Source organism: Phlebotomus argentipes, unplaced genomic scaffold (assembly GCF_947086385.1).
Source record: "Phlebotomus argentipes unplaced genomic scaffold, Phlebotomus argentipes genome assembly scaffold_18, whole genome shotgun sequence".
NCBI classification, from domain to species: Eukaryota; Metazoa; Arthropoda; class Insecta; order Diptera; family Psychodidae; genus Phlebotomus; species Phlebotomus argentipes.
Window position 1 is genome coordinate 11,502,506 of NW_026776177.1, and position 26,210 is coordinate 11,528,715.

The 26,210-nt window shown below is 41.3% G+C and overlaps 7 protein-coding genes across 7 annotated transcripts; 1 reads left to right on the forward strand and 6 right to left on the reverse strand.

Moving 5' to 3' along the window:
- Nucleotides 1–98: 98 nt before the first annotated feature.
- Nucleotides 99–3,409, reverse strand: LOC132260397 (uncharacterized). The gene is made up of 6 exons (XM_059758469.1): nucleotides 2,725–3,409; nucleotides 2,550–2,664; nucleotides 2,302–2,469; nucleotides 1,878–2,014; nucleotides 871–1,816; nucleotides 99–218 (listed from the first exon to the last, which is right to left on the reverse strand). Exons 1-6 carry the CDS (start codon nucleotides 2,773–2,775, stop codon nucleotides 190–192), a joined length of 1,446 nt encoding a protein of 481 aa, XP_059614452.1. The 5' UTR covers nucleotides 2,776–3,409; the 3' UTR covers nucleotides 99–189.
- A 2,106-nt stretch (nucleotides 3,410–5,515) lies between these two features.
- On the reverse strand, nucleotides 5,516–6,542 carry LOC132259160 (odorant receptor 85b-like). The gene is made up of 3 exons (XM_059756712.1): nucleotides 6,400–6,542; nucleotides 5,657–6,344; nucleotides 5,516–5,590 (listed from the first exon to the last, which is right to left on the reverse strand). Exons 1-3 carry the CDS (start codon nucleotides 6,540–6,542, stop codon nucleotides 5,516–5,518), a joined length of 906 nt encoding a protein of 301 aa, XP_059612695.1.
- Nucleotides 6,543–7,537: 995 nt separating this feature from the next.
- LOC132259161 (uncharacterized) lies at nucleotides 7,538–11,216 on the reverse strand. Its single transcript, XM_059756713.1, has 4 exons — nucleotides 11,077–11,216; nucleotides 10,323–11,010; nucleotides 7,683–8,222; nucleotides 7,538–7,612 (listed from the first exon to the last, which is right to left on the reverse strand). Exons 1-4 carry the CDS (start codon nucleotides 11,214–11,216, stop codon nucleotides 7,538–7,540), a joined length of 1,443 nt encoding a protein of 480 aa, XP_059612696.1.
- Nucleotides 11,217–12,271: 1,055 nt separating this feature from the next.
- LOC132259162 (uncharacterized) lies at nucleotides 12,272–13,727 on the reverse strand. Its single transcript, XM_059756714.1, has 5 exons — nucleotides 13,490–13,727; nucleotides 13,224–13,338; nucleotides 12,986–13,159; nucleotides 12,786–12,922; nucleotides 12,272–12,726 (listed from the first exon to the last, which is right to left on the reverse strand). Exons 1-5 carry the CDS (start codon nucleotides 13,541–13,543, stop codon nucleotides 12,334–12,336), a joined length of 873 nt encoding a protein of 290 aa, XP_059612697.1. The 5' UTR covers nucleotides 13,544–13,727; the 3' UTR covers nucleotides 12,272–12,333.
- Nucleotides 13,728–13,899: 172 nt separating this feature from the next.
- LOC132259908 (uncharacterized) lies at nucleotides 13,900–14,674 on the reverse strand. The gene is made up of 2 exons (XM_059757724.1): nucleotides 14,613–14,674; nucleotides 13,900–14,546 (listed from the first exon to the last, which is right to left on the reverse strand). The coding sequence occupies exons 1-2, from the start codon at nucleotides 14,625–14,627 to the stop codon at nucleotides 14,007–14,009; spliced, it is 555 nt and encodes a 184-aa protein (XP_059613707.1). The 5' UTR covers nucleotides 14,628–14,674; the 3' UTR covers nucleotides 13,900–14,006.
- Nucleotides 14,675–16,198: 1,524 nt separating this feature from the next.
- Nucleotides 16,199–17,322, forward strand: LOC132259633 (uncharacterized). The gene is made up of 2 exons (XM_059757344.1): nucleotides 16,199–16,668; nucleotides 16,749–17,322. The coding sequence occupies exons 1-2, from the start codon at nucleotides 16,364–16,366 to the stop codon at nucleotides 17,137–17,139; spliced, it is 696 nt and encodes a 231-aa protein (XP_059613327.1). The 5' UTR covers nucleotides 16,199–16,363; the 3' UTR covers nucleotides 17,140–17,322.
- A 608-nt stretch (nucleotides 17,323–17,930) lies between these two features.
- On the reverse strand, nucleotides 17,931–25,820 carry LOC132259594 (uncharacterized). The gene is made up of 7 exons (XM_059757294.1): nucleotides 25,685–25,820; nucleotides 22,276–24,359; nucleotides 21,974–22,207; nucleotides 20,297–20,572; nucleotides 20,050–20,229; nucleotides 19,628–19,979; nucleotides 17,931–19,446 (listed from the first exon to the last, which is right to left on the reverse strand). Exons 2-7 carry the CDS (start codon nucleotides 24,244–24,246, stop codon nucleotides 19,442–19,444), a joined length of 3,018 nt encoding a protein of 1,005 aa, XP_059613277.1. The 5' UTR covers nucleotides 24,247–24,359; nucleotides 25,685–25,820; the 3' UTR covers nucleotides 17,931–19,441.
- Between the last annotated feature and the right edge of the window lie 390 nt (nucleotides 25,821–26,210).

Here is a 26,210-nt window from a genome sequence, read left to right on the forward strand (position 1 = left end):
ACTTTTAGGGCTTTTTGCCACATAAGCTCCCTTGCACACACACACAAACATAATAATATACAAGGTATAATCTTATCGAATGCTTTAGCAAAGATAACTTTCTTATCACACAAAATATTTATTGATTTCTCCTTCTTCGGCTTTGGCCGTATTTTTGGCAGAAGTGGGGCTTTCTCGAATGATTTTACCTCAGTAATGAACCTCAGGTCCACTCCATCCTGCGAATTGAAGAAGACACACAATTAAGATTAATTGATGAGTGTTTTGTAAATATTGTTCTACTGGGAATATGTTTCTTATTATATTTCAAGTACTGTTGCTGATAATATAATTATAGATTTATAAATAGATATACATATGTCACTTTTTATCATAATTATAAATGAATTACTGTGGTGGTAAGACAAATAAGGCTTTGTCAATGTTCAATACTGGATATGGAATTCGTTTTCTGTCGCTTCGCTACGATATTTTACGTCTCGCAATTGTAGAGAGAGAAAAAGAACTTCATTTCATAATGAAACTGATTCAGATACAAATAAATAAGATATAAAATAAGATAATAAATAAGATATAATAAAAAAAAACAAATAAGCTTAACTCTCAATATTTTGGATAGGACAGGCAAAATTCCTCCCACTAAAATGCCACGCCCACTCGTGATTGACCATCGTTGGCACCCAAATGTAGAACAACACAAAATCTGATGGCCCACATTCTGACCTCTTTCCCAGGATACTAACACAAAAACCCCAGTCAGATTAAAGTTTTCACAAAAATTCCATTTCTGCGATAAACGCGGAAATGTTGGAATTTGAGGACTGATAGAGTCGATAGATTATTGGGATTAGTCATCGTGGCTTCACTCACGTTCAATGCTCTCTTTGGTTGGCTTGGGCGGTGGCGGAGGACCCGGTCGTCCCTTCCTAGGGAAGTGCAGTGTGTAGTCCGGCACAGGAACTGGTGGCGGAATCTCGTCATTGCTCTGTTCCGGGATCTTCTTGGGCCGCTTCACCTCGTGGCGACTTTGGAAGTATGACCAAGGCAGCTGACTACGTAGCTCCTCGGGCGGTGCTTGTTGGGAGAATCTGGTGGCGTCTGAGTATGTCTTCCTAATCTGTGGCTTCTCGTCGCGATTCAGGGAGCCGCCGACAGGCTTGGTGTGTCTCATGATCACGGGATTGTGTGGTTCCTCTTCTCTTGGGTGTCTCCTATCGTTGGAAATCCTCCCGTAGCCCACGTAGGAAGAGTCCCGAGAATGCTCAGGACTGATCTCAGTGCTTCTGGAGTGGGAAGCTGAATCCTCAGACTCACCGCCTTTCAAGGGTTCCAAGAATCTTCTCTCAGTCGTGACGATCGGTTGTGGTTTCAGCGCTGAGACTGGCTCTGCCTGATAGGTGTGATTATCGTACTGATAAGGATGTGGATTGGCGTCCTCGTATCTGCTGCGAGTCTGGACCGGAGCGACATACTTCTGAACGGATTGAGGCTGTTGTTGTGGCGGATGCTGAGAGATGTGGTCAGCCGTTCTCCGCTGAACCATCTCTGACGGTGGATATTGTCTGTCATACCCAAAGTCTGGCGCTCTGAGAACTTTGGGGGACTTCTTCTCTAGGTGCTCTTCCAGCTTCTTCATGGACATGAAGACAATGATCATTCCGGTGAAGTTAATTATGGCAATTATAACGCCACGAGATGAGACCACGGCCATGATGACGGATGGAATGGGGAGTGCCACAATGGAGACATCTTGCAGATACGGCAGCAGCTGATCTCTGTTTTCCACTTGAATGAACTCCAGGAAGTTCATAAGTGTCTGCGAAAATCGAAGCATTAATTCTCTGTTCTCAAAGCACTTGATCAACTGAATGTCTCACCGTTGTCCATGTGATGTCGTATATATGAAAGCCCGTGGAGATGAGATCAAAGACAAAATTGAGAAGGCAGGTGATGGCAAAGGCGACGCAGAAGAATCGCAGGAATGATCTGCTGAAGCTGGATGAGCTCGTGGCAGCTGAAAAGGAGATCGCACAATCGTCAATTGAAGAGGCCCATAAAGACATGTCTATTGTGTTGAAATATTGGTGATCATTAAATCATTATCTTCTTAAAAGGCAGTTTGATAAGATTTCGGACAATTTTCAACGACATTTGAGATTTGATCACGCGATGACCACTTTTTTTGACCACCTCTGTTTTGACAAAGTGACTCTCCGCGCGCGATCGCTATCGCGCGAATGCTTTCCGCTGAACTTCTCCGTGTGTTGGTGAGAGTTTTGTTGATTCTCAGAAGATGCTCACCTATAAACATGATGGATGTGAGGATCCACACACAGCTCAAGACGATGTAGATCTTGATGAAGATCTGCATCCTGACGGCGACGTCGGACACATCAGGCATTATCACCTGCACTCCTGGCGGAATGTCGATTCCCAGGAGTGACCAGTTCACTTCCCCGCACTGTGCATCTGTTTTCAGGAGGAAGAACAGGTGAAAAGATGGATGATTTGGGGGCAGATAAGGAATAAAAAAACTTATGGACACTCACGCCGAAAGTATGCGAGGTAGATTAGGTAACTGAGTTGGGAGGTGTCCATTTGAACGTCGCATTGGTGCGCCAGAATGCCATAGATGCCCATTATCAGGAAACCAATTGCCTGAATCTGAAAGAGGGCACCGTGATCTTTTCGCTGAAGTGTGCAAATACTCCACTGTTTACTTACCAAGGCAAAAAGTCCCGTGAAGAGCATTAGGCAACGAAGTCCACAAGCCATTTTCACCTTCAAGTCTCGCTTTTTTCCACTCTTCACTCACACGTATGATCAGAACATAAGTGCTGAACTAATGACCACTTGGATGGTGACTTGGCGATGGATTCCTGGGCTGATCCTCGGCGCAATCACTCGTCATCGATGTTGTGTGGTCGAGTGAAACTCATTGACTGTACATTTTCGGGGGTGATTATCGATCACAGACGCAGAAGAGGCGCAGCGTAAGTTGGTGGCGATAACACGAGGCAATAATAGGAAGGTTTTGTGATTAATTTGCTGGTGATAAGTTTTTTTCTGCACATTGGACAATGGTTAGATTAGGAAGCCACATTTAACACTTCTCGTCTCACTGTCTTTCCCATTGTATTCCAGGCACACCGCAGTATAGAATTTCACTCCACTCGCGTGATCTGCCAAGATCGCTGATTTACACACAAATGACACTGAGAAAAGCTGACGATCTCACTGTTTTCTGCGCTTCGTGGGGGGACTCGTTATGTAATTTTAATATCCAGAGTTGTTTAGAATTTAATTACACAGATTTTGTTTTCTCTACAAAGATTTTCTCTTCACGACAAGAGAAGCCCGTGAGCCAGTGAACTCGGTGCGATTCACTGGAAAGATCAGTCGAGACTGTAAATGCAGGTGTAATTCTCGAGAGACTTTCCTGGGCTTCAGCATTCACTATTTTTACTGTGTTTGGATCTCTCATTCAACAATGTTTCACGATAAGATAGTGATATTTGCAGAACATCGCGATGTGTGGAAGAGCTAAGAGTAGTCTTCTCTCTATTTTTCCCACTGAAAAATACAAACACTTTTATCTCTTCTGGAAAAAAGCAATATACACACTGAAAAGTAGTGAAATTACCGAGAAGGCGAATTTCAAGAAGGAAAGAAAATGAGGAAAAATACACAGTGTTCCATTTCGAGAACAAAAAGTTTTGGCAGGTAAATGAATTAGTGAAAATCGAACAGTTTTTTACGTCATTAAATAGCTGATGAACCATCGATAAGAGCACTCAAAGTATTTTTATTTAAAATTTTAATCGTCTCCTCCTTCATCTATTTAACTAACTGTAAGATTAATACACTTGGTGAGGCTTCTGTAATGAGACACTCTGTCAGCAAGTAAATAAATGAAATGTAGAGTGTGTCGCTTAAATTATACTGGTAAATAGAAGCTGTTCAGGTGAGAGTACCTCAAGTGCCTCATGACGCATACGAGTGGGTTTTTTTCGTCCACCGAATAATACGCAAAGTGTTCATCTTATCACCATTTCCACTGATAAAGTCCAGATAGTGTGATTTTTATTCATCTTTCACCACTTCTATGTTTTCTCATCCACGGCAATTGTCATGACTCATTAATTACATTCACTCTCTTTGCAAATGTCCGAGTATTGTCCCTATTTTCGTATGTTTTTATTGACCAGAACTTGCGTCGATAAATGAATGTCTGTCTAATATATTTTCTCGCTGACTCAATGAAATGATTTACAGTGTCTATTGAAGAGCTATATGAAAAAATGGCTGAAGAAAGAAACTCGCTGTCTCCGTGTTTGGGTCAAGGTGAGTCAACTTATTTGTGTTTTAGCTGTGACACACTATGTGTAAAAAAACAGCAGTCAATTGAAAAGAAAAATTGTAAATTCACTGAGAGTCCCAGTGGAATTTTTATCACAAATATTTCTCATTCTTTCAGCTCAAAACAACAAATTTATGAGGGAGATTTACACGCATTTCTGTTTTTTTTCTCCCAGACTTGATCTTGAAGCTCTGCGCTTCGCAATGCCACGAAATAAGTGGGAAAATCAACCGAAAATGAGTTCACACCTTCCTAATTAAATAAAATCATCTCAAGTACGAACATGTATGTATAAAATGTCATCAACACTGCTAAAATGCTCAAGTTCACAAACAAGCATGAGAATTCTGCCAATGAAGAATGCTCTAAGTGACATAATTAACAAAGATCATATAGAATTTTTAGTGTCATAAAGTAAGTTTACAAGGCACAGTAAATACGTTTGATTCGAAGATGTGATAAAGCGAGCAGTTTGCTTTCCAATTGCCCACTATCACGCTTATCAGTTTAATAAGCTCTATTCCTCTCGTGTTACTTTATTGTGTCTGCTGTGTTAACCGGTGTTTTCCGACAGCATGTGAAAAATGTTGGGTAAAAATTACATCTTAAGAATCCACTTTATCAAAGTGCACTACTATAAAATGCTTCAGTTGATAGGATTATTACGCCATAATCTTTCCAATAAGCAAACGTTTATGAAAGGTTCTGATTGAACATAGTAAAAGTGAAGGATGGAATATATTTGTGTTTTCTTCTTTATCTTGTTCTTTATGCTCCACCACTAAATTATTGAGGTAGAAAATTACGTGTGAATAACAATGGAGTATATAAAATACAAGGAGGGGTTAAAGATCGGATGAGGATTAAAATCAAGGCATTTCAAAATTCAATATACACTTGAGGGCTCTTTATTTAATAGTAATTTATGAAATCATGCGCAAAGCCAACGATAGAAGACATACTATTTGTGAATTGACGATATATTTCCAATAATACTTTATTCTCTTAAAGAATTCATGCTCTAAATAAACTATGATACAGACAATGTGTAATTCCTGCACTCCTCTAGTGTCAAGAAACTTTTAACTTCCAAAATATTTTCGATGAACTCCACAACCGTTCATTGGTCTCCCGCCAAGTAAGAGATCGAAAATTTCACTGTCCACTGGAAGTGCCTTTGTTGCTGAGAGCATGAATAATTGCGCAATAAGATCCTGATAATTTCACCAACTGTTGGAAAGGAATACTCATTATTCTCAAAAGTAACAGTTCTCAAAAGTATGTCACATTACAAACCTCAACAAACGTGTAGATGGAAACATCCACAATGCCGACAGCTTTAAGGCCGCAAGGTTTCTGAGCATTGTGAAGGATATGAAGAAGATTCCATTTATCTTCCGGTGTGAATTCATACCATTTGGTGAGATAAAAGGCATTCGGAAATGCAGACATTTTCGCAAATATAATCTCCCCGAAGAGACAAAAAGTGAATATTTGACAAATGACCACCACTATTATGATGAAATGAGCTATATCTAGGCCATACATAACGACGACATAGAAGAGAAAAGTTGTTCCAATGAAAGTGGATAAGATCTGCGAGAAGGACATGTAAAAAAGAATATCTGACAGCTCATGAAACATATTCAGCAACTTCAAGTGCATTCGATAAGCTGTTTTCAAGATATCTTGGTGCTCCTTGTACATTTCGATGTGTTCTAGCTTGGAAATCACTTCTTCCAAGCTCACTAATTCACTGCGTAATTGGAAAGCGAACATAATAATCATGCAATCACTTGTTCCAATCGCTGTGAGAGTTGCACAGAAGATAAAGCACTGAAACACAGTATTCGTCAGATGAAAGTAAAGATTGTCCGGACTGAGGAAAGGGATGTAATATTGCATTGGATAAGGTAAACCGCCGACTTGTCGAATGAAAACTTGGAGGAGGATTTCTGAGAACCACAGCATAATCCAATAAGCTCTGAAAATTGTAAGAGACAATGAAATTGAGAATCAAACATTCCCAGATAACTTACATGACTCCATAAGTGATGCCATGAATATGAGCTGAATTGTGACGACGTCTCACATCTTTGACCAAAAGATTGTCGTCCTCAGTGTAGAATTTTCTCAGTTGTGAGAAAATAATCTTAAGATTCTCGCAGTGGACCACCAGCATTATTGCCTTTCCACAGCATTGCACATGAACCGCCAGAAAAAGGATTGTGTAAGTAACTTGAACGCGATTACTGCTATTAAATGACCAAGTGATTTGATAAATGCTGAAACAAGTGCTTATGAAGAAAACCAAAGGAAATATATAGTTGAAAATGCGAAGTTTAGGGTTTCGAATTCCAAGATTTATGAATAAAATGCATCCTTCAAAGAATTTATTCAGCCTGTCGAATTTTCGAAGAGATATTTCTTCCATAGTTTCACTGTTTTCACTCATTCCTTTGTCCTTTTGATCTATAGATTTATTGAAACGATTGAAACGCACTGTTCATAACGTCGCTTTGCCTATCGTATTTATTACCTACTTCTTTTTAAAATTTCCATCAATAATTACAATAAGAAAAAGTAGATCAATTAAGAATAACGATTTATGACAACTATCTACGTAAAACTAAAGTGTGCATATGAAGTTGAGTCCTTAACCAAATCGGCCAAAAATATGTGGAAAACTTCCACTGAAAACGAAAAGAAAAATTCTTTTAGTTCTAAAACTATTCCTAAATATTTCTAACATTTCTTTTAATTTAATTTCACTATAACAATTTAAGAGCCGATTTTGATCGTAGCTCAAGTTGCAGGTTCTTCTGGCATATTGTTTTCCTGAACAACATCTCACAACGCATAAGATTTTTTCTTAAACCTTTCGTATTTTAGAAAATTCCACTAAATTTGAGCTTACCATTCTTAATTACATTGAGAAGATGATAAAATTATTGCTTGAAAAGTGACATTTTAGCCCTGCGCCTATTTTGACAAACTGATTGTTAAATATTGTTTTTTTTTCATGCAGTCAATATTATATGTTACTCTTGACAAACTCTTATTACATATAACACTTATCTGATGTATCACAAATGTGTGTTCACACTTCCTGTCATTTGTACACAGTGTACTAAGCTCTATAACTAAAGATATTTGTGTATTTCAAGAATGAATATTTCACTGTCCAGTGGAAGTGCCTTTGTTGCTGAGAGCATGAATAATTGCGCAATAAGATCCTGATAATTTCACCAACTGTTGGAAAGGAATACTCATTATTCTCAAAAGGCACCACTCTTAAAAGTACAAATATCACATTACAAACCTCAACGAACGTGTAGATGGAAACATCCACAATGCCGACAGCTTTAAGGCCGCAAGGTTTCTGAGCATTGTGAAGGATATGAAGAAGTTTCCATTTATCCTCCGGTGCAAAATCATACCATTTGGTGAGGTAGAAAGCATTCGGCAATTCAGACATCTTTGCAAATATAATCTCTCCAAAGAGACAAAAGGTGAATATTTGACAAATAACCATCACGATTATTACGGTGTGGGCAATATCGAGACCGTACATGAAGACGACATAGAAGAGAAATGTCGTACCGATGAAAGTGGATAAGATCTGCGAGAAGGACATGTAAAAGAGCATATCGGTGAGATGATGAAACATATTCAGCAACTTCAAGTGCATTCGATAGGCGGTTATCAAAATATCTCTGTTTTCCTTGTACACTTCGGTATCCTCCAGCTTAGCAATCACTTCCTCTAAGGACACTAATTCACTGCGAAATTGAAAGGCGAACATGATGATCATGCAATCACTGGCAGAGATTGCCATAAAACCAGCACAGAAAACAAAGCTCTGAAATACAGTATTCGTCAGATAAAAGTAAGGATTGTCCGGGCTAAGAAAAGGGATGTAATATTGCATTGGATAAGGCACACCGCCGACTTGTCGAATGAAAAATTGAAGAAGTATTTCTGAGAACCAAAACATAATCCAGTAAGATCTATAAGAAAATTGTAAGATAGAGAGGTATGCAATATTTAAAAGTAATTGAACATTAAACATTCCTATAAAACTTACGTGATTCCAAGAGTAATGCCGTGAATATGAGCTGAATTGTGACGACGTCTCACATCTTTGACCAAAAGATTGTCTTCTTCAGTGTAGAATTTTCTCAATTCTATGAAAATATCCTTAAAATCATCGGAATTAATCACTAACATGAGTCCTTTTCCACAGAATTGCACATGAACCGCCAGGAAAATAATTGTGTAAGTAACCTGAACGCGATTAGGACTGTGAAAAGACCAAATAATTTGATAAATGTTGAAGCAAGTGCTTATGAAAAAAATCAGAGGAAATATATAGTTCAAAATGCGAAGTTTAGGGTTTCGAAGGCCAAGATTAGTTAACAAAATACATCCTTCAAAGAATTTATTCAATCTGTCGAATTTTCGAAGAGATATTTCTTCCACCGCTTCACTATTTTCACTCATTTTTTGACCTGAGCTTAAAGGATATTGAAACGCACTGTTCGAAACGTGGCTTAAGCTATTCTATTTATTTCCCTTTTTCTATATATAATTTATATTGAAACTACGGTTAGAAAAAGGAGGTAAAACCAATGATCAATTTATTATACAATTTATGACAACAACTAAAAGCAGAGTGTGCATATGAATTTGAATCTTCATCTTCTATATTTGGAGTATTCAGGGTATTTTAGAGGACATGTCTTTGAAAATATTGAATGATAATTTAGTGTGAAACCAGAAATTGATTGATTGTAGTAGTAAAGTTTGCAAAGTTACTCGTAATTCTTTTCTCAACTACAGCCAAATATTAAACATTTTCTCAACGAAATCTCACTAGATTTAGTTAATCTTTTTAAACCTATGTTTTGTAGCTCATTGGACTTTGAACCGATTCATGAGCTTTTTCTTCTAATATCAACAATTGCGGGCGCGATGCGCCCCGTTACACAAATAAAATGAAATATAGACAGATTAAAAGTTGGTGCAACTGTCTGAAAGTTCTAGGTGTTCTTTCATTTTTCATTAAATATCGACATGTGCACAGAATGTAGTAAAATATTAAAAACCGCAGTCACATAATAAATTTTTCAATTGCGTTAATAAAAGATGATGTTTATTATGTCTCGGAAAATCAATATACGATTTATCAATTTCTTGCCACCCCAGAGAAAGTGGAGGCAATTTTAAGCGAAATAATAGCAATTTGCAGTGTAGGAAAATATGTGGAATGAGTACAAGGATATGGCCAGGAACTCACCATCTGTTTTAAATTGGTCTTGATGTCATTTATAATACAAATGCTTCAGCTAGATTCACGCGCTCTATCTAGAGATTGATATTCAATTTCATTAATATACTCATACCAATATTCCTCTGTATTTCGAAAGCAATTTCAATAGTTTCTTATTGAATTTTTGATGATTTGCAATTGATTATGTGGAGTTTTCTGAAGATTAAGTGCTCAACGAAAATTAAGAGTCACATCTTTTCTTTCAATTGTAACCATTCCATGCTTTATAATGACAGTACCTTGGAGAGTACATAAGGACGATAGCATTAGTGACATTTTTCTTCTTTATGTAGTTACATTTAGTGCCACTGCATTTACATTTTTTATACAACTTGTGTTTGAGTACTTTGGTGAATAGTTTATGTGAATTTAATACTTTGATCAAACAAAGTAATTTTTGTTACATTAAGCTTGTGTAATTCCTGTGATTTCTGCAGTGATTAATAAATCTCTCAATTTCGTCTCCAATGAAGAATGAATACTTCACTGTCCAGTAGAAGTGCCTTTATTGCTGAGGGCATGAAAAATAGCGCAATAAGATCCTGATAGTTTCACCAGCTGTTGGAAATACTCATTATTCTCACAACGACAAAGAAATTTAAAACCTAAAAAGTGAATTATATTACAAACCTCAACGAACGTGTAGATGGAAACATCCACAATGCCGACAGCTTTAAGGCCGCACGGACGTTGGGCGTTGTGAAGGATATACAGCAGTTTCCATTTATCCTTCGGTGTGAATTCATACCATTTTGTGAGGTAGAGAGCATTCGGTAATGCAGACATCTTTGCAAAGATGATCTCACCGAAGAGGCAAAGGATAAATATCTGACAAATGACCACCACTATTATGATGAAATGAGCGATATCTAGGCCATACATGACGACGACATAAAATAAAAACGTCGTTCCGATAAATGTTGATAAAACCTGAGAGAAGGACATGTAAAAGTAGACATCGGACAGCTGTTGAAACATATTCAGCAATTTTAAGTGCATTCGATAAGCTGTTATCAAGATGTCTTTGTTCTTCTTGTATATTTCAATGTCTTCTAGCTTGGAAATCACTTCCTCTAAGGACACTAATTCACTGCGGAATTGAAAAGCGAACATGATGATCATGCAATCACTTCCTGCCATTACAGTGAGACCAGCAAAGAAGAGAATGTTTTGAAATATAGCATTTGTCAGATGAAAGTAAGGATTAGATGGGCTGAGGAAAGGGATGTAATATTGCATTGGATAAGGTATTCCGCCAACTTCTCGGATGAAAACTTGAAGGAGGATTTCTGAGAACCAGAACATAGTCCAGTAAAATCTACAAAATGTTAAAACCGGAAAATAAAGTCCTCTGAAAGTTTTTCGTCTTTTCCAGTAAACTTACATGACTCCATAAGTGATGCCCTGAATATGGGTTGAATTGTGACGACGTCTCGCTTCTTTGACCAAGAGATTGTCTTCCTCGGTGTAAAATTTTCTCAATTCTATGAAAATATTCTTGATATCTTCGTAATTGACAACCATCATTAGTGACTTTCCCCAACTTTGCACATGAACTGCCAGGAAAATGATTGTGTAAGTAACTTGAACGCGATTGGGACTATCAAAAGACCAAATAATTTGATAAATGTTGAAGCAAGTGCTTATGAAGAAAACCAGAGGAAACATATAGTTGAAAATGCGAAGTTTAGGGTTTCGAATTCCAAGATTTATGATTAAAATGCATCCTTCAAAGAATTTATTCAGCCTGTCGAATTTTTGAAGTGATATTTCTTCCACAGTTTCACTATTTTCACTCATTTTTTGGACTGAGCTTTAGGGATATTGATAGGAACTGACTGAAATGTAGCTTAAGGTATCCTATTTATTTCTATTTCCATGTGTAGATTTTCTATAGAATATCATGATAAGAAAGGAATAATGATTTAACCCTCGCTATTAAGTATAATTTCTTCTAAAATTGCCCATCTATAAAGTAAAGTGTTCGTATGGAAAGTAACACACATTCTAGTATTTTGATGACAGTATATATGACAGTAATATATACATATATTATGATAGATAAATATTACATATATATTTAATTGGAATGAAATTCGCCAAAACGTCTCCACAAGTAAACCTCATTATTTTGAGAGTTTGTCGTAAGAAATATAGAAATTACTTCCTCGTTCACCAATGCAGGGCGCGATGCGCCTCGTAAATCAATAGAGACACTCACAACCTAGAAGTTGGTGCAACTCTTTGATAGTTGCATCGCTTTTGCATATTTTAGAGAATATCGACGTTGGACGATTTGTTTAATAATGAATTTAGAATTTACCAATCTGCGGTGTTGGAAAATTTGTTTTAAACAATCCAAGGATGTACTCAAGGACCAACTATTTGTGCCTGGAATTGATTGTGGTGTCATTAAATACAAATGAAGCTATTATCAATCAATTCTTTACTAGACTCCACGGGCTCCACCTAGAGAAGATTGATATCCAATTTCAAAAATACATTTCGTATCAATATTTCTTTGTATTTATCAGCAAAACTCGTTAGTTTCTTATGAAATTTAATACTGATGATTGGCATGAGTTGCGATTTATTTACAAATGGTCGTGAGGCATCTTGTGAGCTTCTCTCGTTTGGCTCTTTAAGCTTTAACTCCAGACGGCCCTGGCTCGTTCATCGATGACAATGAAGGATAGATTGCAGTCTGCTGAAGACTCTGTTGCTGAACCATTGGATTTTGGGGAATGACGACTTGTTGTGAATAAGGCGCAGTGGGTTGAGTCGCCGTGGTTGCAGAAATTGGCTGATCACTGACAATTCCCGGCGTGAGTGGCTTCCTCTTGATCCTGTGGATTCTGATACACATGTAAATGAAGATGGAGAGGTTTATAAACCATCCAATGACCGCTCTGCTGGATAAGAGGGACATCATGAGAGCTGGGAGAACCAAAATGTGTTGCGGGATAGCATTGAAGTAGAAATAGTACTCTGGTTCGTAAGGAATTCCCAAGAATTCAATGAGACCCGAAACATCCTGAAGAAATAGTATTTAATTAGTTTAGTTGCCAATGCGAAGTGCCTTCAAAAACTCACCCAGGTATCTATCATATCCACAACGTGGAAGTAAGTGGCGGCCACATCCTGGAGCAAGATGAACAGACACACAAGAGCCCATGGGTAGATGAAGCACTTGAAGGCTGTTCGACCCATGCAGGGTGAAAACACCGCAACTGAGCAGGAAAAATGTGTTTATCAGGCTATAAAACTCACATATGGACACCGATGTTACTCACCGATAAGCATAATCGATGTCACAATCCACAGGATGCTCGTGATAAGATATACCATCAGGATGACCTGCGTTCTCTCCACGGCTTCAGTGATTACTGGCAAGTGAATATCTACCTCTGGTGAGGGATAAATCTGCAAAGCATCCCAATCAATTGTACTGTTTCCGCATCCTTCATCTGTGAGCAGAAATTCATTTTTATAAGAGAGAGAATTTTTGAGGGCCTTCTGTAATTGACTTACGTCTGAAGTAGAGGAGATGGATGAAGTATTTGACTTGGGTAACACTCATATCGAAGGCACAATCATATGCCCTCATGCCCAGGATCGCGGCTATGAGATATCCAGCACCCTGAGCCTGAAATGTATGAGCTTATGATAGAAACTTTCACACGTAAACATTCAATAAAATGCACTTTATTATTAAGCTGAAGTGAAGGTTAATTGCCTTCACCATTTAATCACTTCTTGATCGATAATTTGATAAGCTTTAATTGCAGAATCCTCACCATTGACCACACGGATACGAGAAGGAACGCAATTCTCGTGGTACAGCTGGCCATTGCAGAGATCTTAAACTGTTCACTGAACTCAAGAAGTTGAAGGGGCCAATTAGAGACTGAATTATTCGGTGGTTTGCAGCAAAGTGAGTCTGACTGACTATAAATTCAGGTAGTTAAGGACCATTGGGGCCTGATAAGCTTGCCGTGGGGGTGATAAAGGTGAGTCATTGGTTTCGATAACACTTTTCAACAGCCTCATTGATGAGATTATCAGGGTGGAAATGGTCGAATGGTTTTTACGTCTGTCTCAACTGAGCATTGCTTATCAGTGGTACTTTTCAACGTGATTTACACAGCGTGTATCAGTATTTTGTTGGAGTGCTAAAGAGTCTAATTGGCAGTTTTTCAGTCACTAGTTATACACGTTATAAAACTTATGTATTTCCATTTAGTACCTTATTTACACAGCATTGAGAGAATATTTGAGATGGAATTGCATCACATGAAGACACTCCTTGTTGCTTTACTTTTTAACACTGGGCGTGAGAATGACCGGATCGGCTTCCACCTCAGCTGCCTTCTCCTTCAGATCGTCCTTCTCATCCTCAGTGATCACTGGCTTTGGGACTTCCTTGCAGGGAGATTCACCAGAATCTTGATCTTTGCACGGTGCTTTTGTGCTGACAGGTTTAGCAGTGGTTGAAGATGATGAAGTGTTCTCCAGGGGAGCTGCAGTTGTTGCCTCCTTCTGAACCTCCTCAGATGATTCTTCTGAGGATTCCTCCGATGAATCCACGAGCTTCGCCTTCTCCGTCGTTGGCTTCAAAATGAAGGCTATCGGGGCCAGAATTGAAAGATCATTAACTGGCTTTGGCGGCTCTGCTTCACTCTCATGAGCCACACTCTCCTCATTCTCGGAGGCTTCAGCCAAAAGTTCAGCCACATGCAGAGTGTCAGGATTGAAGATCACTTGCTCAACAGCAAAGTATCCATTATTATCTTCGTCCGGGAAGACAACAGGCGATGCACCGATAAAGCACACGCCAAAGGCACACGCAAATATCTATCGAGAAGTGCAGAAAGTCTATCAGATCAGAAGCTTTAAGAAATGATTTTGATTATATCTCACCAGTAAGATCCTCATTCTGGCTCAAGTTATCTGGAAAATGATCAACTGAAGTCGCATGAGTGGACGTGTTGGGATTTTATACGGCGCAACACAGAGAAGTTGGTGGATTTTCGCAGAAAAAAAATCCACCGAATACAATGATCTGCCGGACTGACGCGATCAGTGATAATTTGTTACTAAAATACTTGAGAGTAGCACATAAATCAGAGCTTCCAGAAGGGGCTTCTCACTGGCGGCGAGACAGGAGCGAAAGAGACGAATCTCTGAGGCAATATTTTTAGGAGAGACACGCGTTTTGCTGTCGTCTCATGCAATTAACGTGGCTCCCAATATAGCTCCCAAAGTGTTGCGGAGACGCGCGATCCTTGATCAGCGGAGTGAGAATTTGATTGGCGCCTTTTTCTTCCAAAATCACCAGTCAAAACTAATCATTCCGCCGAAATTTTATGATCATGCGCGAAGATCATAAGAATATAGCGATCACACGGAATCACTTCTGACACTGAACATCGACGGAATTCCCATGGAGATTTCTAGGTTGATCCTAATATTTCTGGATATGAAGAAAAACATTCTGAAACTCCCTCAAAGTCAAATATGATCAAGCATAATTATTTTTCATTGACGATTGTACATCAAACTATTCTTATGCTTTCGCTATTTGTCTTTTAGAACTTCTTGTTAAACTTTTCATTATCATGTCAGTCGAGCATCTGCATTGCTAACAACTAAATTTCTCGCTAATTTGAGTTATTGGATTATAAGAATGCCTCATGAGAACTCCGCAATACTCATTGTGGTCACTTTTCACTTCTAGTGACGACATTTTTCCCGAAGCACCGAGAAATTTTCACCAATTATCACATTCTTATGGACTGAACTTATGAAATTAATTAAAATTCTGTCGAGTTTGTGTAAAATGACGTGAATTGTGTTTCTCTCGCGCAGTTTTCTGTTCCATGAAGACATGAGCGTGCCCCAGTGGCGAATGACGATGGCTTTTTTTTAGTGGGTCGCTCACAAAAAGCCATCGTTCTAATTGATCTTTGCGTAAATTGTCGTTTGTAATTTTTCCATTCAATCCTTATACGCTCAGGGTGCAAATGAGAAATTTTTCCACTGAGAAATTAGTTTTTTTGCTAGAATACAAATACTGGCGATCGTGCTGGACATGATCACGTTTTTCTCTGCTGCGCAGCTTTATTTCCAAAGGATTCACAAAGTGGCATTATTTGGGGGAAAGACAAGGGATCAGATCACCTTCCCACCTCGGCCACGTGTGATCCACACGAAGATGATCATAGGCAAGATAGGAAGTGTTAATTGTTGATGTGAAACTTCACCCCTCGATCACTCGCTAAACTGCCACGCTATATTTGTCTCGCAATATGATGAGTGATGATTTGAAATAAGGGAAATTGTTTCGCCTGTGGGACATTTGACAATATTTACCAATGTCTTTCGTGTGTGAAAATGTTGATCATCAACTGACGACACAATCTATTCACACAATTTGCCCGATCGCGAGTTTTTGTTTGGCGCTGATTCATATAGTGGCCGCATCTCGCTCACTCTCAGTGGATCACTTCTTCATCTCGCGAGTGGTTGACGCCAAAACTTAATTAGACACCCTATGCTGAATGACTTTGGGTATAAAACAGACCGATCGCGCCTCACCAGCAGTCAGAGATTGGAAGGCAAGACAATAGTGAATACAGCAAAATATCCTCCAAGAGATACAAATCGCGATCATGATGTTCATCAGAGTCCCAGTTTTCTGTGCCATCTTCTGCGGGTGCTTGTGGATTGCCAGTGGATTGCCGGTGATTGATCTCACGGGTGGAACTGTGTCCCTGCCCGCGGAGCCAGTCGGTGACGGCGTGAGCATCCCACAATCTGAGCTGTCGCTGGCCGAGCTGGTCTCCGAGCAGAACACCACGGAGAATGGCACACTCAAGGACCTGTACGTGATCCGGGCCGTTGTCTACGAGATTGGAATCCTCACTGATGTACCTGAAAATGAGACAGATACCGCCACAAATGATACTGAGTTGATGTAAGTCTATAATCTCGAGCGCGATTGCGTGCGATCACACCCAAATCGACTGAATCTAATTGACCGATGTCTTTTTCCAGTAATGAACGTGTCGATCTGACCTTCTTCAACGCCCACAAGAATGACACACACTTGGATCTGGGCGAGATCCCGCTGCCGGTGCAGACAAACGTGAGCGGACAGGTGCTGACAGGCATCGCTCCGGTGAATCTGGGCTCTGTGGATGTGGACCATCCGGAGGAGATCCTCGAGACACTCCCCATCACGGGCACCATCGTGAACATCACGAGGAGTGAGTCATCGATGTTCGTCATCAACACACAGAACGTGACATTTGAGCAGTTGAACACGTACCTGGACGAGGACGACCTCACGAAGATCCCCGTCGTTAGCAATGTGATCCCAGCCATTGAGAACCTTGAGACGTCCAACAACATACCGCTCTCGGAAGCTCTGAGTGATCTTCTGTAGAATCCAACGCCCGCATCACACGATCATCTTCCATAGCATAATTGTTTTTACATATAAAATTAGCGCGTAATTCTCTCTTAAAGACTGTTAATATGTTAAATGTACTATGTAAATTGATTACAAAGTCAAATTATGTACAGAGACAAATGTAAATTGTAAAAAATAATGAACAGAACAATTCTTTAGAAAAAAATGTTTGCCGTCTTTTCGTCCCACCGAAAGTTATTCAATGGAGGAAAAGGTGTGAATTGGAAGCGCACGAGGAAGCTAAAATTAGAGAAAAGTCGATAATTTGGCATAAAAATCCAGTGGAAAAATTTACTCAGCTACAATTTCTAGGAATGTTTTTATTTGCAAAAACACGCTGAAGTGCTGAAGCAAATATGAGGCTTAGATTCAACAGACTCGTGCCAGGAATAATAACACTGATGGTAGTTTTCTAAGATAAACTACTTCAAAAATATTCCTTAAGCAGTTTAAAATCGGTTTGAAGAATAGCTGAGATGAGGAGCAAGAAAAGTCGATTTCTTCATTCTTCCGAAATTTTTTTGGCATCAAAAAATTTGAGTGTTTGCAAATCAAGACTTCCTGTGTGAAATTGCAAAAAGAAAAATCATTCACATCACGAAGTGAACGTCTTCTCAGATAATTTGAGCTAATAAGGGTCAAACAAGATGAAAATATGATTCAAGTATCAATTGAAGACAGCAGCGACTCGCTGAAATCCGCGTGCGCGTATTCCAAAGTCTCTCAGTCCAATCGAAAATCGGGGAGAAGTTAAAAGATTTGCATTTGTCCTGTTATCATTTCTTTTATTTTCTATACATGAGTGTTTTCTATCTAAATTTTCTGCACTTATTGACTTGTAAATTTTTCTGTATATCCATTTTCTTCACTTTCGGGGGAAATAATTTCCTTGTTAGCATAAAAAAGTGTTTCTTTTCCTCTCTCTCATTCTCTTTTACTGATTAAATATTATTACGAATGTCGGGGAGGGATCGAGAATACAAAGATTCAAATGAACATCACTTCAGTGTAATCAGTTTCCTTAATGTTTTTTCCATTTTCTCTCATTATCCTTGTCGTATCAAAGTATTTTCTTCTCATATGATTTACAACTTTTACCCTCCCTGTTTAGGATGTCTCATAATTTCTAATTTTTCTTTAAATACATATTTGTAAAATATGAGAAAGATACAATCTTCGGGAAATTAATAAATTAAATTATAACTTATATATTAATGTCTAGTTCCTCGTCTTCTTTCTCCCTTTCTATCTCTTTCTCTCTCTCTCTCTCTCTCTGTCAATTAATATCCACGAGAGGTGAGATTTATTTTAATAGTCTCACACGGAATCTTGTTCTTTTTTTTCTCTATCTGCAAATGGATTTTGCGCCATTTGTCAGCCTGTCGTAAGATCATTATATATTTACACCTGCCTTTTTAATACATTCTATCGTACTTCTCTCTTTTTTTGCCCAGTATATAAACATAAAAAGCATTTTTCTACATCTCATCATAAGCTTTTTTATCTCCCTTATCTTTCCTGTGTCCTAGAATATCAACATTCAAGTTAAAATAAATGAAATTTATGTTAAAATTAAGGAAAACATGGACATCTTCCGAAAGTTTTTAGCAGAAGAGATAAAAACAGATTGAAATTTGGCTTTTCTCTATTTTTACATGAACTGGTTGTGATTATTTTTGTGGGGTGCGCTCATTTTCAAGGCACTCTAACTATTTACTGCATCGTTTATTACTCCTCGCTTCAGCTGCAATTATATCCATTTGCTATCTTGACTATTTTTATTCCTGTGTCAGCAAAGTACAAGTTACCAAAAGAAAGAAATTCAAAAATTTCCACAAAACAATGCAAAATCAATGTTCTACAGAAGAAAAAGAAATTGTGTTCACACATTTCACGCATTTTTTTTCTCACTTGAAACCAAATCCAAAGACAGAAAATCGAAGGGAAATAAATCCGCCAATTTGGCAATACAATCCCCATAATAAATTGTCCTTATAATCAAATCTGTTCTGTCGCTTTTTTGCTAGTTTTAAAATAGATTTTTATTGTAATTACCTAGACATAATAGAGGAGTTAAATAATTATTTGTAAGATTATTATCCTTCTGTTCGCTCCCGATGGATCGCACACGAAGTATTGGAGTAGACTTTTCTGCATTTCCCATCACACACGCGCATTCTCGCTCTCTTCAAATTCACCTTAAAATGTATTATTATAAAACACAGCTTGAGGAATTTCTCGGCATTTTGTCCTTCCACCTTCTCTTGGAATTCTTTTAATCTGCAATCAAGAAGATATCAAAGTGTCACAAATCATTCATTTATACCCGCACAAGCACAAATAGACCAAAAATTGAGTCATTGTGAAAAACTCCCGCGAGATTTCCCCCATGGCGAATAATCTACATCAGAGTCTACTGAGCTTATCAGATGAGGAGATGCCAAGAGTGTGAATCACTCACCTATAACATGACTCTCAATCTCCATGGGATGCGATTTGCCGGGCTTCGTGGCGGGCTGAGGAATAATTGTGATCTCATCGTTGATCTTTAGGGGCTTCAGCAGAGAATCTCCGCTGCTTGACGAGCTGCCGCTCTTCGAGTGTGATCCACCCATTGAAGACGACGAGCTGCCCTTCTTGCCGTCCATCGCCTTCTTCGCCACTGTGCTGTGGGCCGAGTATACGTGATTCTCAAACTGCTTGTACATCCCAAATGTCGCCGTGCACACGGTGCATTTGTAGGACAGATGGGCCGGCTTCAACGTCATATTGTGATCTCGTGACACGTGGTTAAGCAACTTCCACTGGTACACCTGAGTTCAGACGGCAGAGGGATTAATAAGAAACAACTGAAATGGAGAGCAGCATTTTCTGTGCACTCACCCTTCCGCAAACGGGACACCGTCCAGAGTCTTGGCCACGATTTGCAGCCTCTTGCATGGAACTTGTAACCAAACCATGAGAGCCGAGCAAGTGTCTCTCGAGGCCCTGATCCGTGAAGAATCTAAACTGGCATTTCTGACAATTCAGCGGTGGTCGATTGTAGATCATCTTTGGATGAATCTAACAGAAAGAAGAACAACTTCAGCTCACAACTCCAGACCACAAGCGACATTTCCCCCTCACTCACCTTCACTTTGTGAATCCACTGCATGTGACTCCTCAGCTGATCCAAGTCCTTAATGTATCCATCACATATTTCGCAAATGACGAACGTCGATTTGCCCCCACTCGCGCCCGGATGTTGACCCGGCTTCAGATTCTTCGCAGTGGATGCAGCCGCGGCCGCTGCCGCCGCCTGCAATGCCGCCGGCGTCATCGTCGTGCTGCCTTGGCGCGGCAAAGGCGTGATCGAAATGCTCGGCTGCTGCTGCATACTCTTCGTCTTGCTCGTCGCGGACGCCACCTGAAACCATTTCCAAGAATTATATTCACCCATCGTGACACACCACATTTTCCCTCTCACACCATCTCTCCCATCCTCTCTCTCTCTTTGCACACTCAGCCTCTCACCGCCTCTGCGGCTCCCGCCGTTTTCCCCCCCAACCAAACCCGAGAAGAAACTCAACGTCTTCTTTTCTTGCTGTGATTTTCTTCCTCTCGCTCTCTCTTTCTCTTGCGTTCTCTTTCCCCGTCTCTAACTCACTGATTTCACGGAATTTCGAGCACTGAAGTCCAACTAATACACTCGAAACATTGGTGAGATTTTCAAGGAAAAACAGTTAATATACTTTTTCGAGTATTTTTCCGTTAATTACCAATTGATTCTTTAAGCGTCCAAGGAACTAATATTTTAAAACATATTTTTCGTCAAACAATTGCATGAACACGAGATTACTACGATTAGTTCTTACATTGATTTCCCTGCAATACATTACATTTATATTTCCTTTTTCTTTCTATACATCTTTAGGGCAACTTTTCCAGTGAAAATCCCTTAACTTTTAGATTTAAAGAACTTGTGCAATTTTAAAAGGGTGAGATTTATCGTTTAGCATTGCAAAAGGAAAACTTGCTCACAATACAAATTCTCTGCAATGCCAAAGTTTCAAATCATTAAGTCTTCAAGCAGCCTTGATGGCCTCCACTTCAGTGCACATGAATATGCACTGAAGGTATGCTAAGGAGCATTTTCAGCGAAGTTGTGGGCGTAGATCTGAGTGCACCACCAATCAATATAGTACGCGTGTCTTTGAACACTGGCAAAAACATCAATCGCACATTTGAGCTTCAGACCATAATTTTCCCTGACTATTTTGTATTGTTCTTTCCATTTTTTACTTTAATGTGTTTTCTTGCATTGATTCTGTGGTCAAAATAGTAAAAATTGTCCTTATTCGCTCAAAACAATACAATAATATGTAGAAAATAATTAAAAATTATACGGATAGAATGAAGGATTTTTTGTATTTTTTTTGATATGGAAATTGAATTGGCTCCTGAAATTTTGTGAAACCCTTGCCAAAATGCCCTTTAAATCCTTCTCGTATGTCAAAACTCATTTCCGTAAGTCACAAACAAAAACTATGACGCGTTTTTCCCTATTTGCCATGCAAAATAGCTTCAAACAGACGTCACGAAAGTGAATTCCATTGCATTTTCAAGTGAATCCTTCCTATTTTATTAAATCGGGACATTTTCAAATCAGAAATCAATAAACGACAGAGACAAAGATCTTCATGATGCATTTCCCCTGATAAATAAGTCTCTCTTCGTTGGGATAATCGACCCTGTTTCACATCGCCAACGCAGAGCGAAAGCAACCGTGGGAGCGATTGAATGAAAGCCATTGTCGCCACACACTCACCTGTTGCATCATCGATGCATTCTGCGTGGATCCCATCTGATAGTTATTGGAGAGCACCATTCCAGTGGGCAGAATAGGTCTCATTGTGGTGGAATTGCCACGTAACACGGTTCCAACTGGTGTCTTATTGGTAACTGTTTGCGGTCGCCCTCGTCCTCGCATCGCACTAACGGGATTTATGCTGAGCCGCGGCATTGTAACAGCCTGGGCGCGCTGCTGCTGAGCTGCCATTTGCTGCAAGAGCGAGAGATTCAATTTAGTACAAGAAAGTCCAATTGATAGAGTCAAAAGCTGCGCATTACCTGATAAGCCGTGGCCGTTCCCACCAGTCCGTGCCTCGGCTTGATCCTGGGAATCTTCGCCGGAGGCTCCCAATCCACGGGCGGCGCTAAATTCATCTCAGGCACAAACTTCTTCGCACAGCTGAGCGCATGCCTGGCCATCTTGGACTTGCCGTTGTCCTCGAAGGGACAATTGGGGCAGACGTGGTACGGCAGTGCCTTCTCCATCTTGCACTTTATATTGTGCACCGCCTCCATGTGAAACATGATGTCGTGCATGAGGCGCGAGCTGAACTGGCAGAAGTTGCACGTAAAGAGATTGTTCTTGAAGTGAGGCTTCTCATAGTGATTGGCCATAGCAAGTGCGGATTCTGTCTTGAAATTGCAGAATTCACAACGCTTCATGTCGAACTTGAACGGCTCATTCTTCACCTTGCTAATCTCAAGATTCTTCATCAGGGAATTGATGGCCGTCTGAATTTGACCCAATCGAGCGCTGTCCTGATTGCGCTTCTTCTTCTGTAGTCGCAATAGATCCGTCTGCACGTGCTCCTGCACCAGATTAATCCCTATTGTCATGAAGAACTGTCCCAGTGGACTCTCAAAGTAGTTATCAGACGGTTTTTTGGCCGCTTCCGTCGCTGCAGCGCTCGCCTTGGCGCTCTCCGGCGTTATGATGTGCTTCTTAATGCAGTCGAGATCCTCCTTCGCCTCCTTGATCAGCACTTTGGTCCTCTCCTCGGAGTCTGACGCCTCTTCATCCGTGGAAGTGTCACTCTCATCCCACGAGTCATCAGGATTCTTCTTTCGCCTCCTCCTCGAGCTCTTCTTGGCACTCTTCTCACTCTCCACATTGGTCGCCTCCTCCTTGCCGCCAGCCTCAGCGTCTGATTCATCGCTGTGCTCACCGCCCTCCGCGTCCTCTTTCTTGCGCAGCTCCTCCAACTCCACGCCCATCTTCTGCACCACATCCTTCAGATCATCCTCCGGCGGCTTCTCGTAGATGTAGGGCACAATAAATGACGGCGCCTCCAGGACGAACATGTCATCCGTGAGCGCTGGCAGTAGCACTGGTGGCTGCATCGTCGCCTGGGGTGTCAAGTTCTTCGACATGGAGGACGTTGTCGGTGCAACTGGTGTGATAGTCGCCCTGATGTTGGGCGGATAAACACCCTGCGCCGGAACACCCACCGGCATCACAGAATACCCAGACGTTGTGCTACTCGAGGAGTTCACCACCGATGAAGCATTCTTGATGCTCTGCATCATCGAATTACCCGCCGTGCGGCTATTCAACATCGTATTTGTGTCGATAATCACCAATGTGGGCTCTTTTTGTCCCTTTGAATCCGACGACATGCGACTCACTGGCGTCACAGACAAGTCTTGAGGCAGCATCTTGGGCTTCTTCAGCATGGGACGATCAGTGAGTGGATCCTCCAGAATCTCCTCAACATCATCATCGTCATAAGTTGAGTAGTCTCGCACCTTGACCATGGATTTCCTCTGTCTTCCACTCCTCCTCATATCCTTGCTGTCCTCAATCACCACACAATCCTCCTTGTCGCTCAGAATCTCATGCACTTCCGTGCCATTCCTGTCTTTCTCACAGTCAGTCAGATCAGTGGCCACAACATCGCTGTCTGAATCTGAATGGATAATTACGGCATCATCATCTGTGCCGTGACCATTGATCTTCTCACTGTCGTCAGCACTCTTCGCAGCATCCTCGGAGGGATTCGCCGGTCCTGTGGACTCTCCACCGCCAAGTGGATCCTCATCGTGCGTCTGTGAGTCCACAGTGCTCTCGTCATTGTCCTCATCGGCCGTCGTCACCTCCTCAATATTCTGCTCCTTCAGCGACGTCGTCACCGACTCATCCTGCGACTGCGAGTCCACATCCATAGCTTCATCCTCATCACATCCACCATTTATGTCACCATTCATCTTCTCTGTGGCATTTTCACTCGAATTAGCACTCACTTCACCCATTGTCCTAATATTCTTATCCTGCAGACCTTTTCTCAAAGTCTCTCTTTCTCTCTCTCTCTCTCTGTCTTCACTTTCACGTGAACTCTGCCGATCGGTGACTTTCTCAGTCTCCCCTGCAAATGAGTAAAGACAACTTTAATTAGTTTATATATGCCAACACAGCCCCACTTCCTTTCCCCATTTCCAACACCCCATCCCATTCCAGAGAAATCGATCTCCACACCCGCGCGAGGGAAGACGTGTAGCAATCAATGCCTTTGGTTTTTTGGCTCATTTTGTGCACACACACGCGCGCAGCGTGTCAGGGCCCAAAAGCGGCGCGCCGGAAAGGGGCACAGGGGACGAGGAAGAGCCAAGAGACGCGCGAGGAGAGGCACCAACACCAGGGAGAATCCAAACTCTCTAGATTCTCTACCACACTCACGCGGAGGTGCATGAGAAAAACACTGGCGTGCGAGCGAGAGGAGGAGTGTGGAAATGTTAAAACGGCCATGATGGAAGTCGTGGTGCGGCCCCATTTCCTAAACCCAAGGTTGATACCTTTCTTCAGAATCTTCCCATGGCTCTCTGCCACATGATTTCTCCAGCGGAATACCCAAGAGATTACTGAAATATTCTGCTCTCAATCCGTTGATTTTGAACCATTTAAATCGCTTTGTTTACCTTTTTAAGCGCCACACACAAAAACATTGCCATGCAAATCAGAGGTTATGTCGGTGGAGAGAAACAACATTCATGTTATTCTTTCAGCTCAACTCCGCAGGAAAATCCAGTATTTCCCCCGAGTATCTCAGCGATCAGGATGCTAAGCAGTCAGCTGATGAAATGAACATGTCAATTCCCATGAAAATCCCACCCACACACCTCTCCCCCTCTTGGGATTCTCCGCAACCCCGTCCGCCAACCCCCGGGAAACCCAGAGCCAGAGAGTGTTAATTCACCGACGCCATCTTGACGATTAGATGCACGAGAGTCGGGGCCCCATTGCGGAGCGGACACAGCTGCCACCAGTGTACCTCTCGCTCGCACCCGTGGTCTCGCTCCCTCCTTCGCGGCTCTGAGACACGGAGGAATTCTATGTTGGCACACATAAAATCTCACTCTCTCAATGCCTCTCACTCGCTCCCACAATCTCTGTGCAGCCCCTCTCACTCACTCCCCTGTTCCATATCCCATGGGGATCTCGCACACACACGCGCGCACGCCAGCGGAGTCTCCGAGGCGCCCCCACAGAGAGAAAAGCCAATGAAAAAGCCACACGGACTCTTCCCATCCATCAGGTGGACTTTGGAGCCTCCGAATCACGTTCTCGAGCACAATTGACGGGTGTTGAAGAGTATTGAAGGCACTCCACACCGCCTGTGTCGTGTAAGAAAAACCCCTTTTGGAGCCCCACAAATTCTAACCGCAACTTTCACACATATTCTCTCTGTCTCACCCAGTTTGTTTATCTCAGATTCACCAGGTCAGCCTCAGGCTCCACCATAGTTCACAGACACAATCCTTGGACCGCTGCTCCTCCTGATAGATCACTCAGGACGTGTGCACGAACCCCTCGCCGCCCGAAAACTGAAAATGGCGTCAAGCGGTCACGTGACCAGCAGTGACGTACTCCGGAGCACATCCGCCAGGAGCCTCCACACGCCACGCATCTGGCTGAGCTTTGGCCTCGGCAGAGCTGCAGTAGAGGACAGAGAACGCGAATACTTGACGGGGACAATTTTCGCGGCCGCGAGTTTGGAAAATTCAGGGAAAATAGCCCGCAAGCATGAGCAGTGCGCGCCCTCCTGAGTCCAACACTGCGCCTATACCGCTTGCCTCGGCACCGCACGTCCCCGCCCGTCCCTCACACCTAAGCGCCGTCGTCAGCCCAGCACAGAACCGCATCGGCCGGGCGTGTGGCTGAGACCCCGTCGCCACGGCGGCAGATCACCTCCTGAATTCGTCCATTTTTACAAATAGCG

What these genes read in the sequence shown, in the direction of transcription:
- LOC132259161 (XM_059756713.1), bottom strand. Translation starts at nt 11,216, where the DNA reads ATGGTTGTCAATTACGAAGATATCAAGAATATTTTCATAGAATTGAGA. An exon ending in GGCATCACTTATGGAGTCAT is followed by an intron (nt 11,011 to 11,076) that starts GTAAGTTTACTG and finishes AACATTTTGTAG; the next exon opens with ATTTTACTGGACTATGTTCT. An exon ending in CCATCTACACGTTCGTTGAG is followed by an intron (nt 8,223 to 10,322) that starts GTTTGTAATATA and finishes ACTGTATTTCAG; the next exon opens with AGCTTTGTTTTCTGTGCTGG.
- LOC132259160 (XM_059756712.1), bottom strand. Translation starts at nt 6,542, where the DNA reads ATGCTGGTGGTCCACTGCGAGAATCTTAAGATTATTTTCTCACAACTG. An exon ending in GGCATCACTTATGGAGTCAT is followed by an intron (nt 6,345 to 6,399) that starts GTAAGTTATCTG and finishes TACAATTTTCAG; the next exon opens with AGCTTATTGGATTATGCTGT. An exon ending in CCATCTACACGTTTGTTGAG is followed by an intron (nt 5,591 to 5,656) that starts GTTTGTAATGTG and finishes CCTTTCCAACAG; the next exon opens with TTGGTGAAATTATCAGGATC.
- LOC132259633 (XM_059757344.1), top strand. Translation starts at nt 16,364, where the DNA reads ATGATGTTCATCAGAGTCCCAGTTTTCTGTGCCATCTTCTGCGGGTGC. An exon ending in ACAAATGATACTGAGTTGAT is followed by an intron (nt 16,669 to 16,748) that starts GTAAGTCTATAA and finishes GTCTTTTTCCAG; the next exon opens with TAATGAACGTGTCGATCTGA.
- LOC132259594 (XM_059757294.1), bottom strand. Translation starts at nt 24,246, where the DNA reads ATGGGTGAAGTGAGTGCTAATTCGAGTGAAAATGCCACAGAGAAGATG. An exon ending in ATGCATCGATGATGCAACAG is followed by an intron (nt 20,573 to 21,973) that starts GTGAGTGTGTGG and finishes AAATGGTTTCAG; the next exon opens with GTGGCGTCCGCGACGAGCAA. An exon ending in GGTGTCCCGTTTGCGGAAGG is followed by an intron (nt 19,980 to 20,049) that starts GTGAGTGCACAG and finishes GTCTGAACTCAG; the next exon opens with GTGTACCAGTGGAAGTTGCT.
- LOC132260397 (XM_059758469.1), bottom strand. Translation starts at nt 2,775, where the DNA reads ATGGCTTGTGGACTTCGTTGCCTAATGCTCTTCACGGGACTTTTTGCC. An exon ending in TCACGGGACTTTTTGCCTTG is followed by an intron (nt 2,665 to 2,724) that starts GTAAGTAAACAG and finishes GCCCTCTTTCAG; the next exon opens with ATTCAGGCAATTGGTTTCCT. An exon ending in CTACCTCGCATACTTTCGGC is followed by an intron (nt 2,470 to 2,549) that starts GTGAGTGTCCAT and finishes TCCTGAAAACAG; the next exon opens with ATGCACAGTGCGGGGAAGTG.
- LOC132259162 (XM_059756714.1), bottom strand. Translation starts at nt 13,543, where the DNA reads ATGGCCAGCTGTACCACGAGAATTGCGTTCCTTCTCGTATCCGTGTGG. An exon ending in GACATCGATTATGCTTATCG is followed by an intron (nt 12,923 to 12,985) that starts GTGAGTAACATC and finishes TTTCCTGCTCAG; the next exon opens with TTGCGGTGTTTTCACCCTGC. An exon ending in TGGATATGATAGATACCTGG is followed by an intron (nt 12,727 to 12,785) that starts GTGAGTTTTTGA and finishes CTATTTCTTCAG; the next exon opens with GATGTTTCGGGTCTCATTGA.